This window comes from Haliotis rubra, unplaced genomic scaffold, assembly GCF_003918875.1.
Source record: "Haliotis rubra isolate DU_JTF1 unplaced genomic scaffold, ASM391887v1 Scf156, whole genome shotgun sequence".
NCBI lineage: Eukaryota > Metazoa > Mollusca > Gastropoda > Lepetellida > Haliotidae > Haliotis > Haliotis rubra.
This window is the reverse complement of record NW_025765514.1, coordinates 960431-984875: the sequence shown is the minus strand read 5'-3', so window position 1 is coordinate 984875 and position 24445 is coordinate 960431. Positions and strand designations below refer to the sequence as shown.

At 39.1% G+C, this 24445-nt stretch overlaps 2 protein-coding genes across 2 annotated transcripts in view; one reads left to right on the top strand and one right to left on the bottom strand.

The window, feature by feature from the left end:
* The window catches only part of LOC124270912 (thyroid adenoma-associated protein homolog), a 52979-nt gene extending 34368 nt beyond the window's left edge, over positions 1-18611 (bottom strand). Inside the window, exons 1-14 of the mRNA XM_046705973.1 lie at positions 18497-18611; positions 17754-17807; positions 14456-14618; positions 13564-13663; positions 10883-11034; positions 9612-9749; positions 8469-9209; positions 7565-7671; positions 6728-6814; positions 5503-5704; positions 4817-4907; positions 4286-4453; positions 2348-2515; positions 1274-1383 (exon numbers count right to left, since the gene is read on the bottom strand). Coding sequence (XP_046561929.1) covers positions 1274-1383; positions 2348-2515; positions 4286-4453; positions 4817-4907; positions 5503-5704; positions 6728-6814; positions 7565-7671; positions 8469-9209; positions 9612-9749; positions 10883-11034; positions 13564-13663; positions 14456-14618; positions 17754-17791 — 2265 coding nt within the window. The 5' untranslated portion in view covers positions 17792-17807; positions 18497-18611. The remainder of the gene's footprint in view (positions 1-1273; positions 1384-2347; positions 2516-4285; positions 4454-4816; positions 4908-5502; positions 5705-6727; positions 6815-7564; positions 7672-8468; positions 9210-9611; positions 9750-10882; positions 11035-13563; positions 13664-14455; positions 14619-17753; positions 17808-18496) is intronic.
* Positions 18612-18813: 202 nt separating this feature from the next.
* LOC124270947 overlaps positions 18814-24445 on the top strand; it is a 29020-nt gene continuing 23388 nt past the window's right edge. The window contains 1 exon segment of the mRNA XM_046706011.1: positions 18814-18951. The gene's annotated coding sequence lies outside the window, so the exon portion shown is untranslated.

Below are 24445 nucleotides of genomic sequence, written 5' to 3'. Positions count from 1 at the left end.
GGGAATGGGACATAAGTTTCACATGCACGTGCAGGTAATGACAAGGGGAATGTGACATAAGTTTCACATGCACGCAGCAGGTCATGACACGGGAATGGGACATAAGTTTCACATGCACGCAGGTAATGACAAGGGAATGTGACATAAGTTTCACATGCACGCAGGTAATGACAAGGAATGACATAAGTTTCAGGCACGTGCAGGTAATGACAAGGGAATGTGACATAAGTTTCACATGCACGCAGGTAATGACAAGGGGAATGTGACATAAGTTTCACATGCACGCAGGTAATGACAAGGGGAATGTGACATAAGTTTCACATGCACGCAGGTAATGACAAAGGGGAATGTGACATAAGTTTCACATGCACGCAGGTGACAAGGGGAATGTGACATAAGTTTCACATGCACGCAGGTAATGACAAGGGAATGTGACATAAGTTTCACATGCGTGCAGGTAATGACACGGGAATGTGACATAAGTTTCACATGCACGCAGGTAATGACAAGGGAATGTGACATAAGTTTCACATGCACGTGCAGGTAATGACACGGGGAATGTGACATAAGTTTCACATGCACGTGCAGGTCATGACACGGGGAATGGGACATACGTTTCACATGCACGTGCAGGTAATGACAAGGGGAATGTGACATAAGTTTCACATGCACCTGCAGGTAATGACACAGGGAATGTGAAACAAGTTTCACATGCACGTGCAGGTAATGACACGGGAAATGTGACACAAGTTTCACATGCACGTGCAGGTAATGACATGGGGAATGACACAAGTTTCACATGCACGTGCAGGTCATGACCAGGGGAAAGTGATAGCGGTGCGACACTGGTTGTGTTTGGGTATAGTGATTATGCGTTTTGCCAGGGACAGTGTTGATATGAACAAACACAGCGCGGTGACAGAAATGGCAGCAAGGTGGAATTTTGTCTGTGGAATGCCTGCGTAAGACATCCATACAACCATAATCAGTACTTATTATCTCAGAAAATGCACATGTCAAATACTATCACCACGAAGGAAATGACAACCGAGTCTCGCGTTACTTTTGGAGTTTAGTATATATACACTCACTGAGTGAGTGAGTGGGTTTAATTGAAGTCACGTCAGAATTATTTCAGCCATATTGATATAATCACTGAAAAAAGGTGAAAGCTTAAGTTTATACTGTTGTCCATTATTTACTTTGAAATGTATCAAAATGACAGAGTAAAGAATCACAAATATCAATCAATGGACTGAAAGTGTGACCTCACCTCATCAGCACCGTCTGTAACACAAGTGCACACTGCAACCATCGATCTCCAGCTGAGGAAATCACACAGACCCAGGCGGTGAGCGTACTCAACAATCTGTACACACTTCTCTGAAACAAAACCCCACTGTCACAATCAAGATTCATTTTTTGAATGGTGGTGGTATTGTCTTCAAGCTTAATTTGTCAACACTGAAGGATAATAGGTAAATGAAAACATTTACAATGCAGAAGCATTATAAGTATATTAATACTGTAACAACACCTCTCTGGGACAATGACATGGTGATATATGGTGTGACTGCATATTCAAGAATACTGTACCCATCCAGCAACATAGGGGTGTCACGATACACCAATCTCACGATACGATACGTATCACGATTTTAAGGTCACGATATGATACGTATCGCGATACATAACTTTCGCGCCTTTTCATAGCATTACCTTACCGGCAACGTACACGCTTGCTGATTGGTCCATCAAAATAGTCTAGCCAATCACAAAAGCTGTTAGTTTCCAACCTATTTTTTGAGTAAACTAGCTACATCTATTTATCGGAGCGGTCTCGTATAATTTTACTATCAAGACTTTGAAGGAGATGGATATAGCATAAAAATTTGAATCGATAAAGTTTTAAAATAGGAATCGATACACGCAAGCATGTATCGCGTATCGTATCGTCAGTAAAAATGTATCGATGCATCGATACATTCGCGTATCGCGACATCCCTGCAGCAACATGTATGTGTGAGTGATTGCTTCTACTAATGAACACTAATACCGGTCTGTATTTCTACCCACATGCTATGCTGCAGTTTTAACATGGATGCGCCACTCAGACACTGCCCCCAGAGCCAACCAGTCCTTGTTATATCCCCTTACTCCAAACAGCAGGCAGGGTAACAAGAAGTACCATTTTGAATTCTCCTTTGATAAGGTGCAGCCAGGGAAGGAACAAACCAACGAGCGAACCTTTTGCTCTCTATATACTGAACCATGGAGGTGATCCCAAATCTCTTATAAAACAAAGCTGCTCGTGTGATGCAGTATTTCCAACTGTTTATTGGTCTACCTTGAGCCTGCCCCCTCAGGTGCGTCCCTCCTCCAGGCACATACACCAGAGTGTCGTAGATGATGTTGAGGATCTCCAGGCAGGTCTTCCGGCGCTGGAAGCTGGCGCCCGGCAACAAGCTGCCAATCAATGTCCCATGCAGCCAGTCAAGGAACTCCAGCGACCTGACTGTCAACACAACATAGTGGAGATGTAACCTGGCAACCTCCATAGAGGAGATGCACTTCACACAGCACAGATACAGTCTCTGTTTGTATTAATCAGAATTGTAAACGTTAGTTAATCTAGGGAATGAGGGCTTCCTATGAACATCAGTTAATCTTATGTGGTTGATCTCGTATTTGATTATTTATGTGGTTGATCTCGTATTTGATTATTTATGTGGTTGATTTCATATTTGATTATTTATGTGGTTGATTTCATATTTGATTATTTATGTGGTTGATTTCGTATTTGATTATTTATGTGGTTGATTTCATATGTGGTTGATTTTGTAATTATTTTATTTGATTTCATGTTATTTATGGTTGATCCCATGTGGTTGATTTCATATTTGATTATTTATGTGGTTGATTTCGTATTTGATTATTTATGTGGTTGATTTCATAATTGATTATTTATGTGGTTGATTTCGTATTTGATTATCTATGTGGTTGATTTCATATGTGGTTGATTTTGTAATTGATTATTTAAGTGGCTGATCCCGTATTTGATTATTTATGTGGTTGATCTCGTATTTGATTATTTATGTGGCTGATCCCGTATTTGATTATTTATGTGGCTGATCTCGTACTTGATTATTCATGTGGCTGATCCCGTATTTGATTATTATTTACCATATTTTTATCCATTTCAAATCTATATGGGTGAGAAGGATCCAACAATTACAGTTGTTAAATACAAATAATAACAAGCATTGTCACTAAGGTGACATAATCCCCCGCCTCAAATTATCAAATCAAACTTATAAAGTAATGAAAGTTTAATATGAAGTTAAATGTCAACAAAAACAGGACCAGTCAAACTCTCTTGATATCTGGCTCTTCTAACACACACATATTTTCAAGACTTTGACCTTGACATGAATGTCATAGTGTATGAACTATGCAAAAATAGTACTAATTAAATTGCTTATTGAAAAACATTCAAGGGAAGTCTTGAAAGTCTATGAAGAAAATCCAGTGAACCGTTCTTGAAATATCTTGCTGACAATTCAGGTTAACATTCTGAAATCTTCAAAGTGTTGTCGTGACCTTGAAAATTAAGTGAAGGTCACCAAAATCGACTGGGCCCTTCGCCTTCCCTAGATAAAGCTTGGTGTTGAATGTGAAGAAAATCCAGGGAAAGGTTCTTGAGATAGCTTAAGATGCAGGTTAACATGCTGAAATCTTCAAAGTGTCGCCAAGACCTTGAAAATCTTGTAAAGGTCACCACATTCGACTGGGCCCTGCACCTTCCCTAGATAAACCTTTGTATTGAATATGAAGAAAATCCAGTGAACGGTTCTGGAGATAGCTTAACATGCAGGTAAAACGTTAAAGTCCCCTTGTGACCTTGAAATGAAGGTCAAGGTCACCAAACCTGACTTGGGCCTTTCTTATACTGTGATGAACCTAGGTGCCAAATATGAAAAGAATCTAGAGAACGGTTCTTCAGATATTCCAATTCGTACGTACTGATGGACGGACGGATGGAGCCTAATACTATATTCCCCGCTTCGCGCTAAACGCGCGGCGGTCGATAATTAGGTTCAGAAGAGAGGCCAAAGGGAAAACCTCTATCAGGCATGTTCTACACACGCCATTAGCTAGCCCTGTCAGGTTTAGAGACAGAGATAGTTGCAACATTAGGTGCAATGAAGCATATGTCCACTGTTATAGTATCAATAACATTATCACCATCAATGACTTCAAAACAACATCAACAGTATCGACCTACCCAGCTCCTCCTGCTTCTTCTTGATCCCTGCCAGACAACCATCGCGAAGTCGCATCATCAGTTTCTTCATGCTGGAAGCGAGGTTTTGTCGGAAAGGAGCAGAATCTACCCGCAGACACAAGGGGAGACCACTCTGTAGTAGATCTACCTCTCTCTCAGTGAGCAGTTCTGCAGGAGTATAAAAATATTGTTAGCTCCACTTACATCAAAAGCGTGTGTCAACCAGTTAGCAGATGTAAATTTACAGCAGTGAGCTATATCACATATTCCTGTCAAACTTAAGAGTCAGGATGGACAAATCATTGGCTGACATTGTCATCCAAACAGCAAGTCACATACTTAACTACCTATAGCATGTCATTTGAGCTTCTGACAAGCAGTATTAACCAAAATATTTCTGTCCTGAACTCTCTGGGGACAAACCGGAGCCATGGTTGAGGGGGGTGAGGAGGTGAAGGGAAAGGAGGGAGGGTGTATTTTGGTGCAACCAACACTGCTATTTGAAACATGTCTGATTGTCAACAAGAGTACCTGATTTTTTCGTCACACAAAGAAAAGCTACAGCCTCCCCTCTGACTTCTTCCTCTCTGGAGTACAAAGCTTCAGTCAGCAGTTCAACATTCTGGAAATAAAAACACGAACTTCATACCTTTGAATTGTGTGCTTGGTCCTATCATTGCATTATAGTCTCAATCGTCAGAATCCATTGTTATGTAAAAGACAAACTAGTCCTATTACAGAAAAAGAAACCCACTGAACCTTGATACGGAATAATTGAGACCAGGGTTATGTATGTATGTATGTGAGTGAGTGAGTGAGTGAGTGAGTGAGTGAGTGAAGAGTGAGTGAGTGAGTGAGTGAGTGAGTGAGTGAGTGAGTGAGTGAGTGAGTGAGTGAGTGAGTGAGTGAGTGAGTGAGTGAGTGAGTGAGTGAGTGAGTGAGTGAGTGAGTGAGTGAGTGAGTGAGTGAGTGAGTGAGTGAGTGAGTGAGTGAGTGAGTGAGTGAACGATTTAACCACTTGGCTACCCAACCGCCCCTAGGGTTACGTAAACCTGTGAGAGATGGTATGATCAACACTGGCCAGTGGGAATCTTAATCAGCAATATCACACACATATCTATCATCATTCCAGCTGTCCCTTTTGACCAGCATCAGGTTCTTGGAACACACTCTGACATTGGTGTAAATGTGGTATACTGTAGAGATTCAAAACTTACGAAATCCTGTTCCTGGAGACCCTTATTGTTCCGGATGCTACGGAGAAGGACCAGCCAGACGTACAGGGCTCGTCTCCTGCGAGCCTCACACAGACTCTCACGTCGCAGCTCACACACATGGTGCGGCAGGAACGTTGCAGATGCTGGCAGCAACTTTAACGTCAGTGGGATCCAATAATCACACATCTTCCTGAACAGCAGTCTAAGGGAAAAAACAAAAAGTACTCCAAGTGAACATACCGTGCAAGACAAAATTCATAGTGTAAAAAGCATAGATATCAATACAGGTAGACAATCATACAGCAAAATGTAATGAATGCATCTGAAGTGTTGGTAAATTGTGCTCTGTCTTTAACAGTATCAAAGGAACAGAGAGTGAGTGAGTGAGTGAGTGAGGTTTTACGCCGCACTCAGCAATATTCCAGCTATATGGTGGCGGTCTGCAAATAATCGAGTCTGGACCAGACAATCCAGTGATCAACAGCATGAGCATCGATCTGCACAATTGGGAACCGATGACGTGTGTCAACCAAGTCAGCGAGCCTGACCACCCGATCCCATTAGTCGCCTCTTACGACAAGCATGGGTTACTGAAGATCAATATTCTAACCCGGACCTTCACGGGTCATTAAAGGAACAGAGTTGTATATACTGAAAACTGTGTCACAAAGCAGACCAATGTCATAAAATCAACAGGATTCTCTGACAGAACCCTGAGCAAAATATAACAACCAAATCTAACTCACATGGGTTCTTCAGCCAGTCAGCTGTTAGTTTTCACAAATGATTTTCATTCCGTCACCTGACTCTGAAAGTTTTGCCTGTTCAGGTGCTTAGGAAGAACACCCAACATGCACTATTATGGAGGTGTCCTCCCATCTTCACACAGAGAGGTAACATATCAGATTAAGGATATGACTGTGACCAGGATAAACAGTGTATGAAACAAGCCAAAACCCCAGCCAGACATCACGGCTGGTAACTTCAAAATGTTACCAGTCCAAAATGGATTTAACCAGACCAGACTCTGGATGTGACTCAGATGTATAACATCTAAATTTTTACTAGACCATCAGGCTGGCTAGCTGTAAAGCTAGACCGTACATCTGAAATCTAACCAATCTCGGGTGGTCGGACGGGCCTTATATCATACACTGTTACAAGTGAATAGTATGGATTTTCATTATCTAAATTATGTGACTCCATCTAGAAGACACTGACTTACGGTTCATCACTGAAGAGTCCAGCCAGGAGAAGCTCCAGCCATGCCTCCCGCCACACAGTCAGCTGATTCTCCTTCTCACAGACATTCCTGTAACCATCAGACGAAAGTAAACATGATGAATGAATGATTGTCTCCCCCTTCTGGCGGTACATGTGAATTCTTGTATCGCTGTATTGATTATAAAAGCAGTTGTAATACCTTTGGCTTATTTAACATCAAAAGACAAAGGTCATCAGCCTTTCATGTGAACATTCTAAGCGTCTGCTTGATATTTATCATTCCTGCTGTAACAGTGTTAATTCTCTCAAACAATCTTGGTTCAAAAAGGGAAAAAATAGTATGGTACAATGATCAATACACATTTGAAAATTTATTCAGATAAAGTTTTGTGTACATGTATATACATATACCAAATAAGAAGTATGTAATTCTTATGAAAAAATTGATATTTTATACTTATCCTGACTCATGCTATATTGAGAGAGTGAGGAGAGCTTGGCTCAAGTCACATGGGTCAGGTCTTTGCGGGAAAGTGGGACTCCCGATGGGTGAGTGAATTTTGACTATTCTTGGGAACAAAGGGATTGAAGATTCCACGTAACTGTCAAAAGGACGGGACATAAGCAATATACCATGAGTCAGGATAAGGAAAAATAATATTAATTCATCCATTTAGAACTTGAGTTATGCAATATTTCTTAAAATCCATATTGTTTTCACCCTGATTCTTAGTCAATATTTTCTATTAAAAACCATGGGAACTATGGAGAAAACACAGAAGTAAACAGGTCTGTACACGTATAATCTGAAACACATTCCACATCTTCTGACAAGTACCTTATTTGTTGCAAACTGCTCTTGTAAACATCCGAAGCAGGGGGTGAAAGGTCATTGGTTGACATACACTGCAGGAGATGTCCTTTCAGGCAAGCATTAGCAAACAGCTGGATGGTGAAACATGTCATTAGTAAGACTACATCTTACAACCCAACATTTCACGCCATTATGTTTTGTTAAGTTTTTACATCTTCCTAACCAACACTTCACAAAAGTGGAGTAAAATAATGACACCAGGAAAAGTCAACCACTTAATTTGTTTCTAATAAAATAATGGAAACTCACAAGCTTACTATCACTATATGCCAGCACTTGAGTAAGTAAATTTAGTTATACAAAGCTTGTAGCAATATTCCAGCAATATCACAGCGGGGGACACCAGAAATGAGTTTCACACATTGTACCCATGTGGGGAATCAAACCCGGGTCTTCGGTGTGACGAACAAACGCTTAATCCACAAGGCTACCCCACCGCTCCCACCAGCACTTAGATTAGTAAGAATCTGTCAAATGAGGTGAGGTGAGGTGAAATTGGGTTTAACGTCGAGCTTGAGAGTATTTCGCTCATATGACAACGTGCATGCATGCATGTATGTGTATGTGCGGCTGCTTGTACTAGCCCAGACTGAAGCTGGTTTTATAGTGCTAGCCCACTGAGATACCATGCCGCAGTGAAGCATGAATACCCCACTCAGACACATTATACTGACTCCGAGCCGACCAGTCCTTCTAGTACCCATTAATGCCGAGCGCCAGGCAGGGACCAACAAGTACCATATTTTAACGTCTTTTGGTATGACGCGGTCGGGGATCGAACCCGCAACCTTCCGCTCTCCGGGCGGACGATCTAACCACTACACCACGGAGGCAGTCAACCAAATAAGACAGACATTTCAGTGATTACCTTGCTGATGTCTGTATAGGGCAGGATCAGCCCCAGCAGCTTGTACTTCCCCCTCGCATACCATGGGATATCCAGGAGTCGAGACAGAAGTTCCTCACTGAGTCTGTCATTGTCTGTATGTCTGTCCGCCCTCTCCCAGCTCCACACAGACAACACTGCCTGGAATATCTCACACACAAAGGCTGCAACGCCATCTACAGGACTGTCCCAGTTAAGAAAGACAAGCTTCAGGGTTTCCTCGAGATAGAATGAATCTTTAGATGTAAAACCAACTGTTTCATGGTTTGAGTGTATTGTTGGCAGGCACTTGTGTAAGCTCTTGAACCAGACGGACAGAATTTGAAAGGCATGATACTGGTTTGAAGTCTGGTCACCACAAAACCTCAATACTCTTGGAAACAGTGTCAACAAGAGTTGGTTGTCCCTGAGTGGTACCTGACACGAGTTATCTCCCCTGTCAGGTAAACCAGGAAGGACGTTTGTACTGAGAGTCAGGACGTCTAGACGACAACACATGACAACAGCTTTGATGAGCGCCAACTCAGAAAATCTGTTGCAATCCTGTCCATCCCTCTTCACAATATTCATCTTGAGGTGTCCGAGATGGCAGCATCCACAACCGTCCGCAATGACCCTGAACACCTGCCTCAGGCTCTCAACTGTGGCGTGTGGATCTGGTGCCTGGTTCAACAACATGGCCACAGTTGTCCCGGCGAACAGATAGATGTCTGCAGCAAAGCCCTGCAACATCAGCAACATCAGGGGATGAATAACAAAAGTCAACAACATTCAAATCTGGACCAGGAAAACCACAAATTATGACATCAAGCAATCAATGCTCCTGTGCACATTAAACAGCAAGTTGAGTGACAACAATTTCACTGGATATATTAAGCCCATTCCTGACAGGAAAAATGTCAGAATATTTGTAGAAAGTATTTATATATCCTAAAGTATTTTCATCACCAGTGTTGCAGTTTTATTAACTTGCCCTTCAATTCTGATTCCAGCTTTAATCTATCGTTACAAGCACATGTACTGCCTTCGACCATGTAACAAAAGTGAGTTAATGATGTTTAGTGCTAATTTCAGTAATGTATCGGATCGACCTGTAATAGTGGCTCATGGGCCAGACACACTTACACTGCAGGTTAGAACTGTTACAAGGTTCTGAAATAGGAGTGAGACATGTTCTGTGAGACGTTCAGCAGTGACGTCATGGCCCAGCCACACGACACGATGCAGATCCTCACTGAAGTGGTGTAACACCTGCAGGCTGATCTGCAACAACAGAAAACATAGGTGTCCTTCTGTACAAACAGGTGGGTGATGGGGAAGTGGTGGAGTGAGATTGTGTCATGTTCAACATTACTGCACTAATAAACAAACTGTACCGTATATTACCGTAGATATGGCGACCCCCTAACTTGACCCTTGAAATCAGTGTCAAAGTGGTATGTTTTGCACATAAGCCGACCCCCCACGAACCAACTGAACCAACATCTGGCAGTTGGATGTAAAAGCGCACAAGCTGACCCCATGACCAGCCACACCACAAGACATCTGGCAGTTGGATGTAAAAGCGCATAACACCACAAGACATCTGGCAGTTGGATGTAAAAGCGTACACAAGCCGCGACCCTCACACCACAATACATCTGGCAGTTGGATGTAAAGCCACAAACTCACCACCACAGTTGGATAAAAGCATCTGGCAGTTGGATGTAAAAGCGTGCCGATGTCAAACGTTGGATGTAAAAGCGTGTTTTTGGTGAAAATGGTATCTAATAAAGATCATACTGACCATTATTCTAGAAACCCGTGTTTGTTTTCTTTTTTATATCCCAACGATCACTGTTTGAATGTATCAACAACGAGACGCCATTTTGTGAAGTCGGTGCATATGGAAATATGAACCCATGAGAAAACGTACCCACGGTAAATTAAAATGAAGTCATTTTTCATTTAAATCATTATATTATTGTTTCTCTGTGTGTGTGTGTGTGTGTGTGTGTGTGTGCAGCTGCTTACATCACTCTGGACAAATGTCGGTTTTATAGTGCAGACACCAAGCCGAAGAGTATAGTGCAAAACCACTTATAAGGTGATCCCCCACTACAAGCCTTCAGAAACAACATTATTCTAATTCTATAAAGCGATGTGGAATGAAGCGCTTCACCACGCTTACAGAATCATTACATTTGCAATACAAACATGTTTGCCTTCATTGTTGTTTTCTATGATGCCTTGTCATATAAATACTTTGTATCAATTCTAAAAAGTATTTTTGAGAAAATTTTGCAATAACCCCCATCTTGTAAGTACAACAGACTGGGTGATGATTCTAGTGTTGCAGAAAGTATCGACAGTAGTTAGGCCAAGGCATACTATGTCCCTCCAAAATACACAATTACCTTGCCAACAGTGTACATTGTAGCAGCTCCTTGTGGTTGAGACTCTTCATGGAGGATACTGTCTATGGTTGTATGCAAGCAACAACACAAGTCTTGGAGATGCCTGTGAATTATCTCCCTTGCCACCTTACTCTGCTCCAAAACACAGCTAACTGAAACAGGTATTATTGTAGAAAATCAAATCTATGTTTATTTATAAATTGATTAAAATATTACAACATTATGTATTAGGACTGTGTATTTGCGAAGAAATTGTGTTGCAATTATATTGCAATATTACAAAGACTAACACCGATTGTTCATGCAGATCCTATTTGCTACATTGAGTGAGTGAGTATAGTTTAACGCCACTTTTAGCAATATTCCAGGAATATCAGGGCCGGGGACACCAGAACTGGGCTTCACACATTGTATCCATGTGGGTACCAAACCAGATCTTCAAAGTAACGAGCAAACACTCTAACCGCTAGGCTACCCCACTGCCCCCCTATATGTATTGAAGTATGTATACATTATGCGACATAGTCAGTCACTGCCATTTTATGTCAAGGACACAGGGGAGGTAACAACATGAGAGAATATTCACCTCTCTGCTTCTCCAATCTATTTTAAAGGGAAGGGAAGCATCATTTGTGACTAAATTACTGTGTAGATTTGAAGTCAATGACAATTAATAACAAAACTTACAATTATTTTTCACCTACATACCAGAAGATGGAAACCAAATTGCAATATGTACAGTTTGAAAAGGTCTTGCAGTATATAGTGATGTCCTAATATATCTGGTCACTTTCTGTCTTCTGCTCCAGGAGCAGTCAGTTGATCTTTTGTTTCGTTTTTTCAATGCCGCACTCAGCAATTTTTCCAGCTATATGATGGCGATGTAGAAATAATGGAGTCTGGACCAGTCAGCACATTTCAGTACATCCCCCCACACTGTGTAATATGGTTACAGATCAGATCAATTACTCTTTGTTATTAAGTATGAGTAATTACTTCAACAGATTTCAAAGAGGTTCATCACAGAGATGCCAACCCTGAATCTAAGAAAAACAGAGTCATGACTGAAAGCCAGCCCTGAGCACCAAAGGTGAGAGTTGGGGGTGAGCGTGTGTTCGGCTCTGCCATTTTGTTTCACTTTCCTACGGACTATGACATGCATTTGGAAAAAATTTGTGAAATTTCATCGTCAATTACATGCAATATACACAATCGACACCCAAAGGATAAGACACTAAGCTTCTGAATGCTTTTACCAGTGTCCACTCAAATAAATCACTGGTGAGTTACGAAATTGTATACCGTAAAATAAATTCAGAATATTTTCCAGAGATATCGGAGAGCAGATTTTGTATTTGAAAATTGGAGTAACTCCGCCAAAATCAGAGTGGTTGGCATCTCTGTAATCATCCAAACTTCACCTCCTATACAGTCATTTTGGACAACCAATACTCATCTGATCCTTAGACTAAAAGTGCAGCATAGAAAAATCATTACTGTTGCTAAAAACATCTAATCCCCATTATGTCAGCTCTTTTTTCAAATCAAAGTTTACCTGTCCTGACCGAAGCATTATTACAAGTAAAAGTGTCATTAAGAATGCTTCAACAAGGACTGTGTGCAGTGTTTACATTTAATAAATATGTTCAGTTGTCAACAATATGTCTGTAAACAAAGTATGTTTGTGTATTAAGCAGGAGAGTTAGTGACCAGGTGTTGAAGTCTCCCCCCTCTGTGGGGGCATTACATCACACTAATACACCAACATCTCAGATGAGAGTCACACGGTCACCCAACTGTGTCGTAATCCTGTAAGCAGCCATAGCTGTATTATGTAGTGGGGACAAAGTCTCCCTTGGAATCCCCCTTGGGGTCAGATAAGGGCAGGGATTTAAGGATTACTGTAACAATCATCAATACTAACAGTAGAACAGTGCTGACAAACACAGATACATAATCTGGACAAATCTGGAATTTAAACCAGTTATCAGTTTTCTAGTGCACCAAGGGGACACAACTCTGTACAGATAAAGAAGAACTCAACCACCAAATCATTACTGTAGAATCAGTTTCAAGAGTGAGTGAGTGACTTTAGTTTTACGCCACACTCAGCCATATTCCAGCTATATGGTGGTGGTCTGTAAATATTTGAGTCTGGACCAGACAATCCAGTGATCAACAGCATGAGCATCGATCTGAAAATTATGTTGTCACCAAACTCGACTTGGCCCTGCGCCTTCCCTAGATAAAGCTTGGAGTTGAATATAAGGAAAGTCCAGGTAACGGTTCTTGAGATAGCTTAACATGCAGGTTTACATGTTGAAATCTTCAAAGTGTCGCCAAGACCTTGAAAATGAAGTGAAGGTCACTAAAATTAACTTGGCCCTGCGCTTTCCCTAGATAAAGCTTTGTATTGAATATGAAGAAAATCCAGTGAAAGGTTCTTGAGATAGCTTAACATGCAGGTAAAACGTTAAAGTCCCCTTGAGACCTTGAAATGGAGGTCAAGGTCACCAAACCTGACTTAGACCTTTCTTATACTGTGATGAACCTAGGTACCAATTATGAAAAAAAATCTAGTAAACGGTTCTTAAGATATTCCAATTCGTACGTACAGATGAATGCGCGCTAAACGTGCGGCGGGGGATAACAAAATAACAAACAATAAACAAGAACTGTACCTTTGTGTAGTAAATCTCTGTCTGTGAGCAGTTCTTGTACTTTGACAGTCATCTGAGATTCCACTATTGGTGCCTTGGAAGGAGGAACACTGCTCAGAACCTTTTGTGAAAAACAATACAATCTATCTGCTGTGTCATAGGCAAGAGAGTTGGTTTAGCTCAACTATACTACCACCACCAGTGTTTTACTTCTATGACTGGCTCAGCTTAATGTCAATAGAAATTACAGTGAACCAGACTGAAAGCATCTGCTGCAAGCTCTAGCATCTTTTTGACAAAATAAAGTTCATAATCAGCCATATCTGAGTCAAAATCAACCATCAGTTGATTATTACAGTAAAGACAAACTCTGCAAAATGTGTTTTAAAACCTTCAAATTCAAGGTTACTGGTGGCTGTCAACATAATTAGGCAGTTATACAAACCAGACCTCAATTTAAGAGATGTTAACATACTTGCACCATGTGCAACCTAAGATAAAAACCTAGTTGCACCAGATAAATTCCATTTGCACTGCTTTTATTGCCATTTGTAATTAAAGAAATATGCTATTGAATTATTTTGATGTATTATTTAGAAGTTTACACACTAAAAACTTGACATGCACCTGGTGCAAGTTAGACTAATAACTAGGTTGCACTTCGTAATATTGGGTTGCACCAGTGCAAGTAACAAAACACAAAATCGAGCCCTGCAAACTCATCCCCTCAAACAACTTAAACTGATAATTTGAATATTATAAATTACTTTGGACTTGCAATAATACAAAATCACCTAATTTTCACATCTGTTTTGACAAAATGGAAATATAATCAAACTCACAGTGTATAAATGCAATGGCAACAAATGCGACACAGAAATGTGACATATAGGAAATATGTGATAAGTCATGCCTTTTCAATCTGTCTGGACATTTTGGAGCATCCCAGACATTTGAAGAAGGTGTCCACAAGATCAGTGACTAGTTGACCCCCTTCAGGACCAGGCTGCTGCAGCGAAGCACCCAAAGTCTCCAGCCTGGACACCAGCGTAGGAAGATGACCACGCCCATGTTCACTGAACACACACAATGTTCACATTAACAAACCAAGATATACTTCTCAAAATGAATATTTAATTTTTAGGAGCAGTTTTACTCTTAACCAATAGCAATACTATTACTTGCATACTATAACTTTAAGGTCACATGCAACGTAACACACAACTTTGCAGATTCTGATACCTTTCGGTATGGACTTAACGAAACAAATCATCAAATATGCAAATACAACTTATAAAGTTGAAAAATAATGCGATGAGTTCAAACGATTCACTAATTTTCCCCCAGGGCTTGGGGTAAAAGTGGTTTCAACAGCTGGGCTGCGCTCATAGCACATGTGCAGTGAAATAGGTTCGCGCAGCTTGTAAGCGGGTTGTCTGGTGAATACTCGGTGAAGGCTTTGGAGTGAGCTATTTTTCTAATGTTTTGTTGATATTTCACAGGCGCGAGCTTCTTATATGTTATGACAGTAGATTACCGATTTAACTGTTTATATCATTTCATTTGTCTATTTCACCACACGTTCTTACCGAGTAACTTTCTCAGTTCGATACTTAAAAGCAATGTCATTATTTAGCGTTGACAGAATTTCTACCTGTGATATAGATATGTAGTTGTCACGGAATCAATGTCTTGTTTTATTGACAACTGTGTCTGCCTGCCTGTCTGCTAATGACAATATTCAATACACAACTTCGATCACTGACCACATGCAATTTGAACACCTATCAGGCTATACACCATAAACAAAACGCATTGATTTATGGCCCGAGTTCGGTCTCTGTCACATTATGTAATTACACAGACAGGCAGGTGTGATACTGGTACACATGACATGTTATGATGTCTGTTGATTGCAAAATGTTCTACACAAAAATGAGCATGTATTTACAAAACCCAACATCTCTATATATACACACACAATGAGCCATGAGGGCATCTGCAAATGAACCAGCCGTTACACTTGAGTGCACACCAACCGCTGACTGGGTTCGGTATCCCGGCTGCTTCATTTCTAGGGAAGTAAACCCAAGTACAAAATATTGCACTATTGATTTGCGATTGTGCACTTATAATTTCGTTTGTTTTTTCATAATCAGCAATGTATATGATATGTCATGAATAAGTGATAATTGTGTTTTAATTAAGTTTGATTTTTTGGTTGCATGTAACCTTTAATTAATCCATGAAGAACCAGGTTAGAACTGGTCTTCTGCAACCACTGCTTGTCGTAGGAGGTGACTAAAGGGATTGAATGGTCAGGCTTGGTTGATGCATGTCATTGTATCGTATGAGCAGGAGACATAGTCCGTTTGGCTCAAAAGCAATTGCAATCTAACTCAAAAACTAATAACCATAAAATACTCAATGAAACACTGATCATAATGAAAACGTCAGACCAACTCTGAGAGGTGTTTTTTGCGAATTTATGTCCTAAAATTAAAAAAGTTGTTTAACAAACTATCATTAAAATACGACACAGTTCACTATTTGTTACGAGGGAGGAGTGCAGAGAAAGGGACAGCCGGGTGTGCGAGAAAGAATGGAGACAGCACAGCACAGGTTAATGAATCAATAACTTTGTCGGCACTTGTGCACGTGCTTCTCTAACACCTGTCTGTCCCTTTCTCTTTAACCCCTAGGCTACCCCACTGCCCCTGTATTGGTTAAATAAGCGATGATTATTAAATATTGTCACCATATATACAGCGTTTCAAATTCCCACCTGCCCGACCATCCAGAATGGTCTATTTTCATCTCGGGCAGTCAAATTTCAAAAGCAGCCTGTCCAGTGGTCTGGTAGATGTTTTTACCCCTAACAGTAAATATTTCATAATATCAGACAGGTTCTCTTGTCGTCAGTTTGAGGTGTTTAAGGTATTATGATAATTATGTTAAACTATTTACGACTGGACAGTTCATTTTACAATAACAAATCACAACACATGTACTTCAGTTTACCTAAACTCGGTGCATTGCCTGTTAGTGGTATATTGTTCAAATCCAGGACAAAATCCACCCGTACAAAATCCACCCCAAAATTGCAACCTAGGACAAAATCCACCCGGACAAAATCCACCCCGGACAAAATCCACCCCTTATAAAATCCACCCTAAGAAAAAACAACTAATGACATGTTTAGTCACAGAAATGAATTTTATTCATATCAGTCATTCATAATTGATAACAAAAACAACCAAAATACATATGTAAGCACATTTTGTAAGCACATTTTTGCATATATAAATATGACAATTGCACATTTTCACATTTCACATTTATGACTCATTCATGCATCAATACATATATAAATATGACAACAGCATATATTTTCACACATTCAGACATATCTATGACTAAACATCTTGCCACATTTCAAAAACACAAACAACGGCCGATGCCGTGGAGAAAGTCCTCGAGTGTCTTTGTCCCTCGCTGCGTAGGTCTTGCACAGACCTTCAAGGCGTTCTTGGAGACGTTTGGTGGTTGTTCTGGTTCTTTTCTTAGGGGGCTGACCTCTTCCGGACCTGTAGATGGCTGTACACGCAAGACCGTTGTCTTTTTTCAGACAGTCGATGAGTCTCCACACAGTAGGGTGGGAATGTCCTATCAGTTTCTTAAACGCGTGGTTCCAACCTTCGCACACATTGTTTGATCAAAGTGTGAGACTACTTAATGATACATGAAAGAGGATTAAGTAGTGATCAAAATGTGACAAATGGAGAAACCTTTAATGTTTGAAACAACATCTAGGAACATCAGCCAATTAGGAAAACGTAAATGCTATCAAAACAATGCTTGAGAAAAGCAAAACAACTTGATCAAAGATCAGGACACACTAAAACTTTTAACAATTGCAATTTGAGAAGGGTGGATTTTGTCCATTTTTCTGTTAAGAAGAGGTGGATTTTGTCCGGGGTGGCAATTTTGGGGTGGTTTTTGTCCGGGTGGATTTGCGATGCCTACAAACAGTAAAGTATTCAGAAACCTGATGTTTTAGTTTGTTTTTAATTGTTGAAAACCGGACAGGCAAGTTTGTATCGGGACTGGTTACCAGTCTGGCTGTCTGGCTTCGAATTTTGGGTGTTTTAAACACTGATATATATGTTCATAAATAACCACTTTAATAAAAGAGAACATAGTGTAATTACCTAAACAAACACAGGTCCTTCAGCAGAGATCCACACATCTTGTCAGTGAACGTTCTGAAAAGTGAGTGAAAAATTGTCTAGGTCTTTTGTGTGTAAATACTAGCTTTGTTGGACTCAGGTAGGTATAACTCATGTGATGGGGATGCTGATTGACTAAATACACATTCAGACACCCTAAATGTGTGATTTATGGAACAAAGCATGTAATACACAAGGCAGCTTTAGTCTGTTGTTAATTGAGACTCATAAAGTAAGTCAAGTCTTTACTAAAGGAGACATGACAGTCATATACTGACAGTGCTGAGGCTTTATACGTGAAATAGTGGTGTTACAAAGGATATTGTTTAGGAACTTTACATTTTACATTGACCCCAAGATCATTTAACCGAAATATATTCGGTAATTCCAGTTGTCAGAATCACTCTAGCTGTACGTACTACAATATATGTTCCTATTTTGTCTTCCTGACTGACCGTAACTGGTTGTCACAAATTGATTGACAAGAAGCATTTACATGTGTCACTAATTTATATAAAGGCATCAAGCCGCAATGGCTACTTCACCTCCAGCCTGATCAGTTTTTAATGTTATTGAAAATATTTGTTTTCATAATTTGTGCAGACAAGATGGGCATCTAGTTATTTCACATTCTTGTGCCCTAGCTTTATGTCAGTTATGTATGTGACATCAACTGAAAGCCGATACTATCTTCTGATGTTAATAAAAATGTGACTTTTGCTCACACTGATTATCGGTGTCTTGAAACCATCTTTATCGCATGTTTTCAAAGCAGAAAAGTAACATGAATACAACAACTATCGATGACACGCACATGTTGACCTCAACCGGGTCACGGCCACAGCGCCCTCTAGAGGATACTCTCAAAACCGAAATGTTACCCGTTAAAATAAAACAATGTAAGTTTGAATTACTCCTTCTTTAAATTATGAACTACTGAAAATCGAAACTAAACAAATGTACGACTATACATGATCCAAATAAATATATTACGACTGTCAATCAAGTTTGGAAACAATCTAGGTTCGAGGGTATTACTTTGGTTCATGAAAGCAAGAAATCTACAAAAGAACTTTGGAATGTAAGGTATTCGCCTGTATATTCGCTAAACCAAGGTTTGTTTTTAAAAATGGACAGTACAGTATGGAAGATAAAGCACTCATGATGAAATGTATGATAGGTAAGTGACGAGTTTCGCATTGTTTCTTCTTTAGACAGCAGTTTTACCAGGAGGTTCGCGTCTCTGGGATGGGAAGGGCAGTAATGAAATCTTTGATGCGCGTCAGAGCGTACAAGTTCTGCTAAATCTTGACATATTAACGTTTTGCAAGTGTTGTAGTGTATGCTAATGTCATATTACTTTTCACTTTCATATGAAGCAAGTACATATGGCGTCGTATTATTGTTAAAGATGGTAAAACATGTCAAAATACGCTATCGAATACCATTGTACAAAAGTTCTCCCAAGTATGCCGAATTCAGGTGGACACTGTTTAGGCCTGGATCTTCCTGTCTCTCAACTTCATAGGTATTGATAACAAATAACCTGGATGAGCTATATAGTAAAAATGCCCGAACACAGCTCTGTATGTATTCAAATGTATAGAATGTTGTTATTGTCAAAATGAATTATTGGTCATGGATGCGTTTTTATAAATGTAAACTACTGGTTGATGGAAATTAATGTCAGTAATTTAATGTGTTACTGCTAATGCAATCAGATTCTGGTATCAGTTTTCATAACAAACAAAACTGATTTGTATGAGATTTGGATTATTGTATACAGCAAATGACATTAGCATCCAGGCATATTTAAGCTCTCTGTGTAAATCCACAACTTTAACCATTAATGCCTTAGTGGAGTTTGGCTCTAATAAAAAAAAAAAAAATAAAAATTTTGTGTCATGAAATCAAAATATAACTTATGATAACATAATTCCTCTGTTATTTATTTGTTGTTGGTTTATTTCATATTGCATCAGTGGGTCAAATTAAAAGTGATATTCAGATACCAAGGTTCGCCCTGACATGCAAATCCTACATCAAAGATGATGCAAATAATGACTCAAATTTCAGAAATATATACCATGCCATCATGATTCCGTGGTACTTACGTTTCCGTGGTATTTTCTAATGACATAATTTCTCACGAGCCACTCGCCAAATTGTGCCACCTATCGAATGTTTACATTCATCAGTTGATCGGCGCGGGTCTGAAAAAAAAATGTGCTGATTTTCATCAATTTGCGTACGTACAGTCATCTACTATTAAAAACTAATGCAACTTTATGTCTAGGACGTAATGCATTTTTTGCGCGATCTTTGCAAAACTTTTCACTTTTCATTTCACGTATCCCGTATCAACTCTACATATTTTATGAACTGGAAATTTATGCTGAAGAAATGTGACTATTGTGTTAATTCTACATAATCGTTTACTGTATTACAATTTATCAACTTCGATATTACTGTAAACCTACATTGACAATTCCCGGATTGGCTGTTGACAACGTGTGTGAGATTGTGACATGTGTTGTGCGCCCGTAATTTGATCTGAAGGAAATACCACGGAAACATATGACGTCACCAGAGTTTGTGCACAATGGCCGCCAGTTGTCCGATACAGACAACAATGAACTTCAGAATGTCAAAAGTGATTTATTGACATTAAATGATACAAAGGTATGTCGTCTAACACTATATTATGTTTATATGACTTGGCAATATGAGCGATCATATTCATAGTCGTAAATTTCTTAATACCACGGAAACCCATGATGCGAGGGTACTTATAAACTGTTAAGGTGTTAGAAATTTTTCATTTGACGAAATCATTTTGTTATTAAACACCATGGAAACGAAAGTTAGGTATCGATGTCGATGATCAGGTAATTCCGTTTTGGCTAAATGCAGATACAGTCGTCAGATAGCACAGCCAATCAGCTCATTGCTGCCAAGAAGGGCAGTGTAATTAAACGAATGTCCTAATGTACTCATGGCACACTAGTCTCGATGTCCGAAAAAAATAACTAGTCAGGGTGGGAATCGTTTCTCAGTGTTACGAAAAGAACTGCGAAAAACTCAGATGTCAACAAATTTAAGTAATCATGATTGATAATGCCAACAAAGGTGTCGGTGACAATGAAAATGTGAGTAAGAAGCCAAGACTGCTGTACTTTTCTGATGCTACAGTTTGAGGGGCATGACGTGTGCCATTTGTACTAATCATAGAATGCAAAATCCATTTGCAACAAGCCCAAGATTAAAAAATATTCAAAGTACTAATGTGAACCACAGATGAAGAATCAAAAGGCCATGTCAAGGCAATTGAAATTTCAGAAAGTCTCATTATTGTTCGACCTCTATATTATTTCCTGAATTGGGTATTAAATAGCTGCATATAACAATATTTATTCAATCCAGTTTCATATACAAAGTTACATGCATTAACAGTTTTAAATGTTTAAAACAATATTATATGACTATCAAATAAGTTTGACTTCTAAAACTAATTATGAGATGAATGATAAATAGATGTCAAAGGCTAACTCTGAGATATCAAGATTTTCATAACCTATGATTACTGCTGTTACCTTCTTGGCATTGATTATTCCTCAAAGACATAATGAATCAAATTTTGTGGTGCAGAGAGTCTGACACTCCATCGTGTAACAATTAATAGCATTTACATCAGTAATAAAAGTTACTATTTTAATATCAACCATATTCTCTTAATTTTTAGTTGAGTTTGCAAAAATTAACAGAAGGAGGGACAAAATTCATGAGTTAATTTTGAACTAATTGTTGCAGAGTGCAGTATCCTGAAATTTATCAATTTATTGTACACAAAACAAGCATGAAAGGTGACAGAAGATGAGCATGATATGGGAATCTCAAAGTTTGTTTCCAACATATGTATTTGATATTCTGTTTTGTGTAACATTACATTGAAACATTACAGAGTATCATCTTGTTGAGGTTATGTTGTATTTAAGGGGCAAATCCCAATGGAATAGCCTTGTGGTTAAAGAGTTTGCTTAAGGTCTGGGTTTGATGCTTCACCATGTTCACATGGGTAAAACGAGTGATACCTATTTCTAGTGACCCTGATGTTGCTTGAATATTGCTATAAACTACATTAAACCATACTAACCAACTGTGAGTGTTGCAAGTAACATCTTCACAAATAGGAAATGCATCCATGATATAAGGCCAAAAACCCCAATGTGTGTGTTCAGGGTAACATGAAATTATAAAACAGGGTCGGTAGGTAGGGTTTATCTTTTTTTTTCTTACATTTTTTTTTAAAATGCACTCGCATATTTTTCATAAAATCACATATTTATGTAATGTCAGGCACCAGTTTTGAAAGAAAAGAAGGGAAACCAGTTTAAAATTTTAATCACTGAAGCAACAACACTTTCTAAATTCGACATTTATGAAAAACAAGAGTAAGTGAGCACAGGTCACATATGGTCGCCCCCAACATTGGGGAGGACATACTGTTGGAATAGCAAAATGTTTCGCTGTCTTTTAATAAAACAAGAAAAAAAGTTTAGGGTTAGGAAGTTTGTGATGTTGGAATAGCAAAATGTTTTGCTGTCTTACATGCTTAATAATTTTAAAATTTTATCGAAAATTTTTATGCTATATCCATCTCCGCCAAAGTTTGATAGTAAAACGTAAAATATACCAGACCGGCTCTGATAAATAGTTTAGCTTTTGTGATTGGCTAGAGACTATTTTGATGGACCAGTCAGCTTAACGCAAGACGCGTTAAGTTAATGCTATGAAAAGGCGCGATAATTATGTATCGCAATAAACGTGTCGCGATTTTATACGTTTTCGGCCTGTGTATCGCGACACCCCTAGTAAACACACATTTTATTTTTTGGGCCTGATGTACCTTAAAGAATGATGTCAGTTAGTATGATGGGGTAATCATGGTAGTGGGAACGAATAGCTCGTATTTTGACACTTGCTTATCTTGACACCCTGTAGTGCCAGGTTTCAGTTTTTGTGGGTCATGGATATGCAGTGAAGATTTCCTTATTTGTTGAATACCTTCATGATATGAGGATCAAGTTAGGTCTGATGGTTACTGCAGAGTATAGTTATTCTTTGTAATTACATATGATAGTTTCATGGTGAAATGAACTGGTTGCAGTTAGGGGTGTCGCGATACGTGAATGTATCGATGCATCGATACATTTTTACTGACGATACGATACGCGATACATGCTTGCGTGTATCGATTCCTATTTTAAAACTTTATCGATTCAAATTTTTATGCTATATCCATCTCCTTCAAAGTCTTGATAGTAAAATTATACGAGACCGCTCCGATAAATAGATGTAGCTAGCTTTACTTAAAAAATAGGTTGGAAACTAACAGCTTTTGTGATTGGCTAGACTATTTTGATGGACCGATCAGCGAGCGCGTACGTTGCCGGTAAGGTAATGCTATGAAAAGGCGCGAAAATTATGTATCGCGATATCGTATCGTATCGTGACCTTAAAATCGTGATACGTATTGTATCGTGAGATTGGTGTATTGTGACACCCCTAGTTGCAGTACAGCTCTTTGGTTCAGCCATGAGGAAGTCGCAATGAGGTACAGGACATTTAAATATAGTAATGATTTCCTGTGTTCTTGAACCTCAAGTCTTGTGACTGCTAGATGGGATCAAAGGATAGTTTGTGTTAATGACGACATCCTATATTGCCAAATGAATGATAATATACACTGTGGATGGGTTGGGTATTGGGATGTTGCAAGGATAGGAATGTGGAAAGTCCTCAGTGTTTGCAAATATTATTTTTTACTTTCAATTAACATATTTCAGTGTAGAATTTGTAAAGAAATATGACATATGTGTGGAATGAAGTTTTATTGATCATAAAAGTTTTATTGCCATATTAATATTCATTGACAGTGCATGTTTTACATATGTGTACATTGTTATTGCGGCAGGTGGAAGTTACAACACCACTAGATTTACTGGAAAAAGTTTGATATCCCAGAAGACGGGGTTAGTTTTCAATTTCAAGTAGTGTTTGTATAGTGTTTCTGAAATGAAGTAACTTGTCAGAAGACAGGTTTATTTTTCAACAAGTATGTTTGTGTATTTTTTCTTTAATGATGTCTATTGTTATTTACCAGGGCCCAGCTAGAGGCCCTGTCATGTAGATCGCTGTGTTTTACTGTGAAGAGTTGTGGCCCTTTACTATGCCCACATCCTTTGATTACACTAGGTTTGGATCCCAGGGGCGCCATGATAGTTGTTCGAGGCTTCTAAGTACAATCACCTTGTCTGTGTTTTCCCCACATCTACATCAAATGTGAAAAACGTTCATATTAAGTTTATTATATCTATTACTAATCTTTAGCTTTGAATGTGCGGTATCCCTACAGATAGCTTGACCAATAGCAAGAAGAGGGGTTTAATGCTTCATTCATGATAATGTAAGTAAATTCATGAAAAAAAGGACTGAGAAAATGTCTTAAGTTTCCACAGTTTGCCTATCCTGAACTCTGGCTTGCTTATCTTAAACTGATGAATAAAAACAAACAAGAATGTTGTCTTTGTAATCATATTCCATCATAACTATCAATTAGGATAAAGATAGGAATATCAGCAGGATGAGATGTGATTAGGACTAAAAGTTACTTG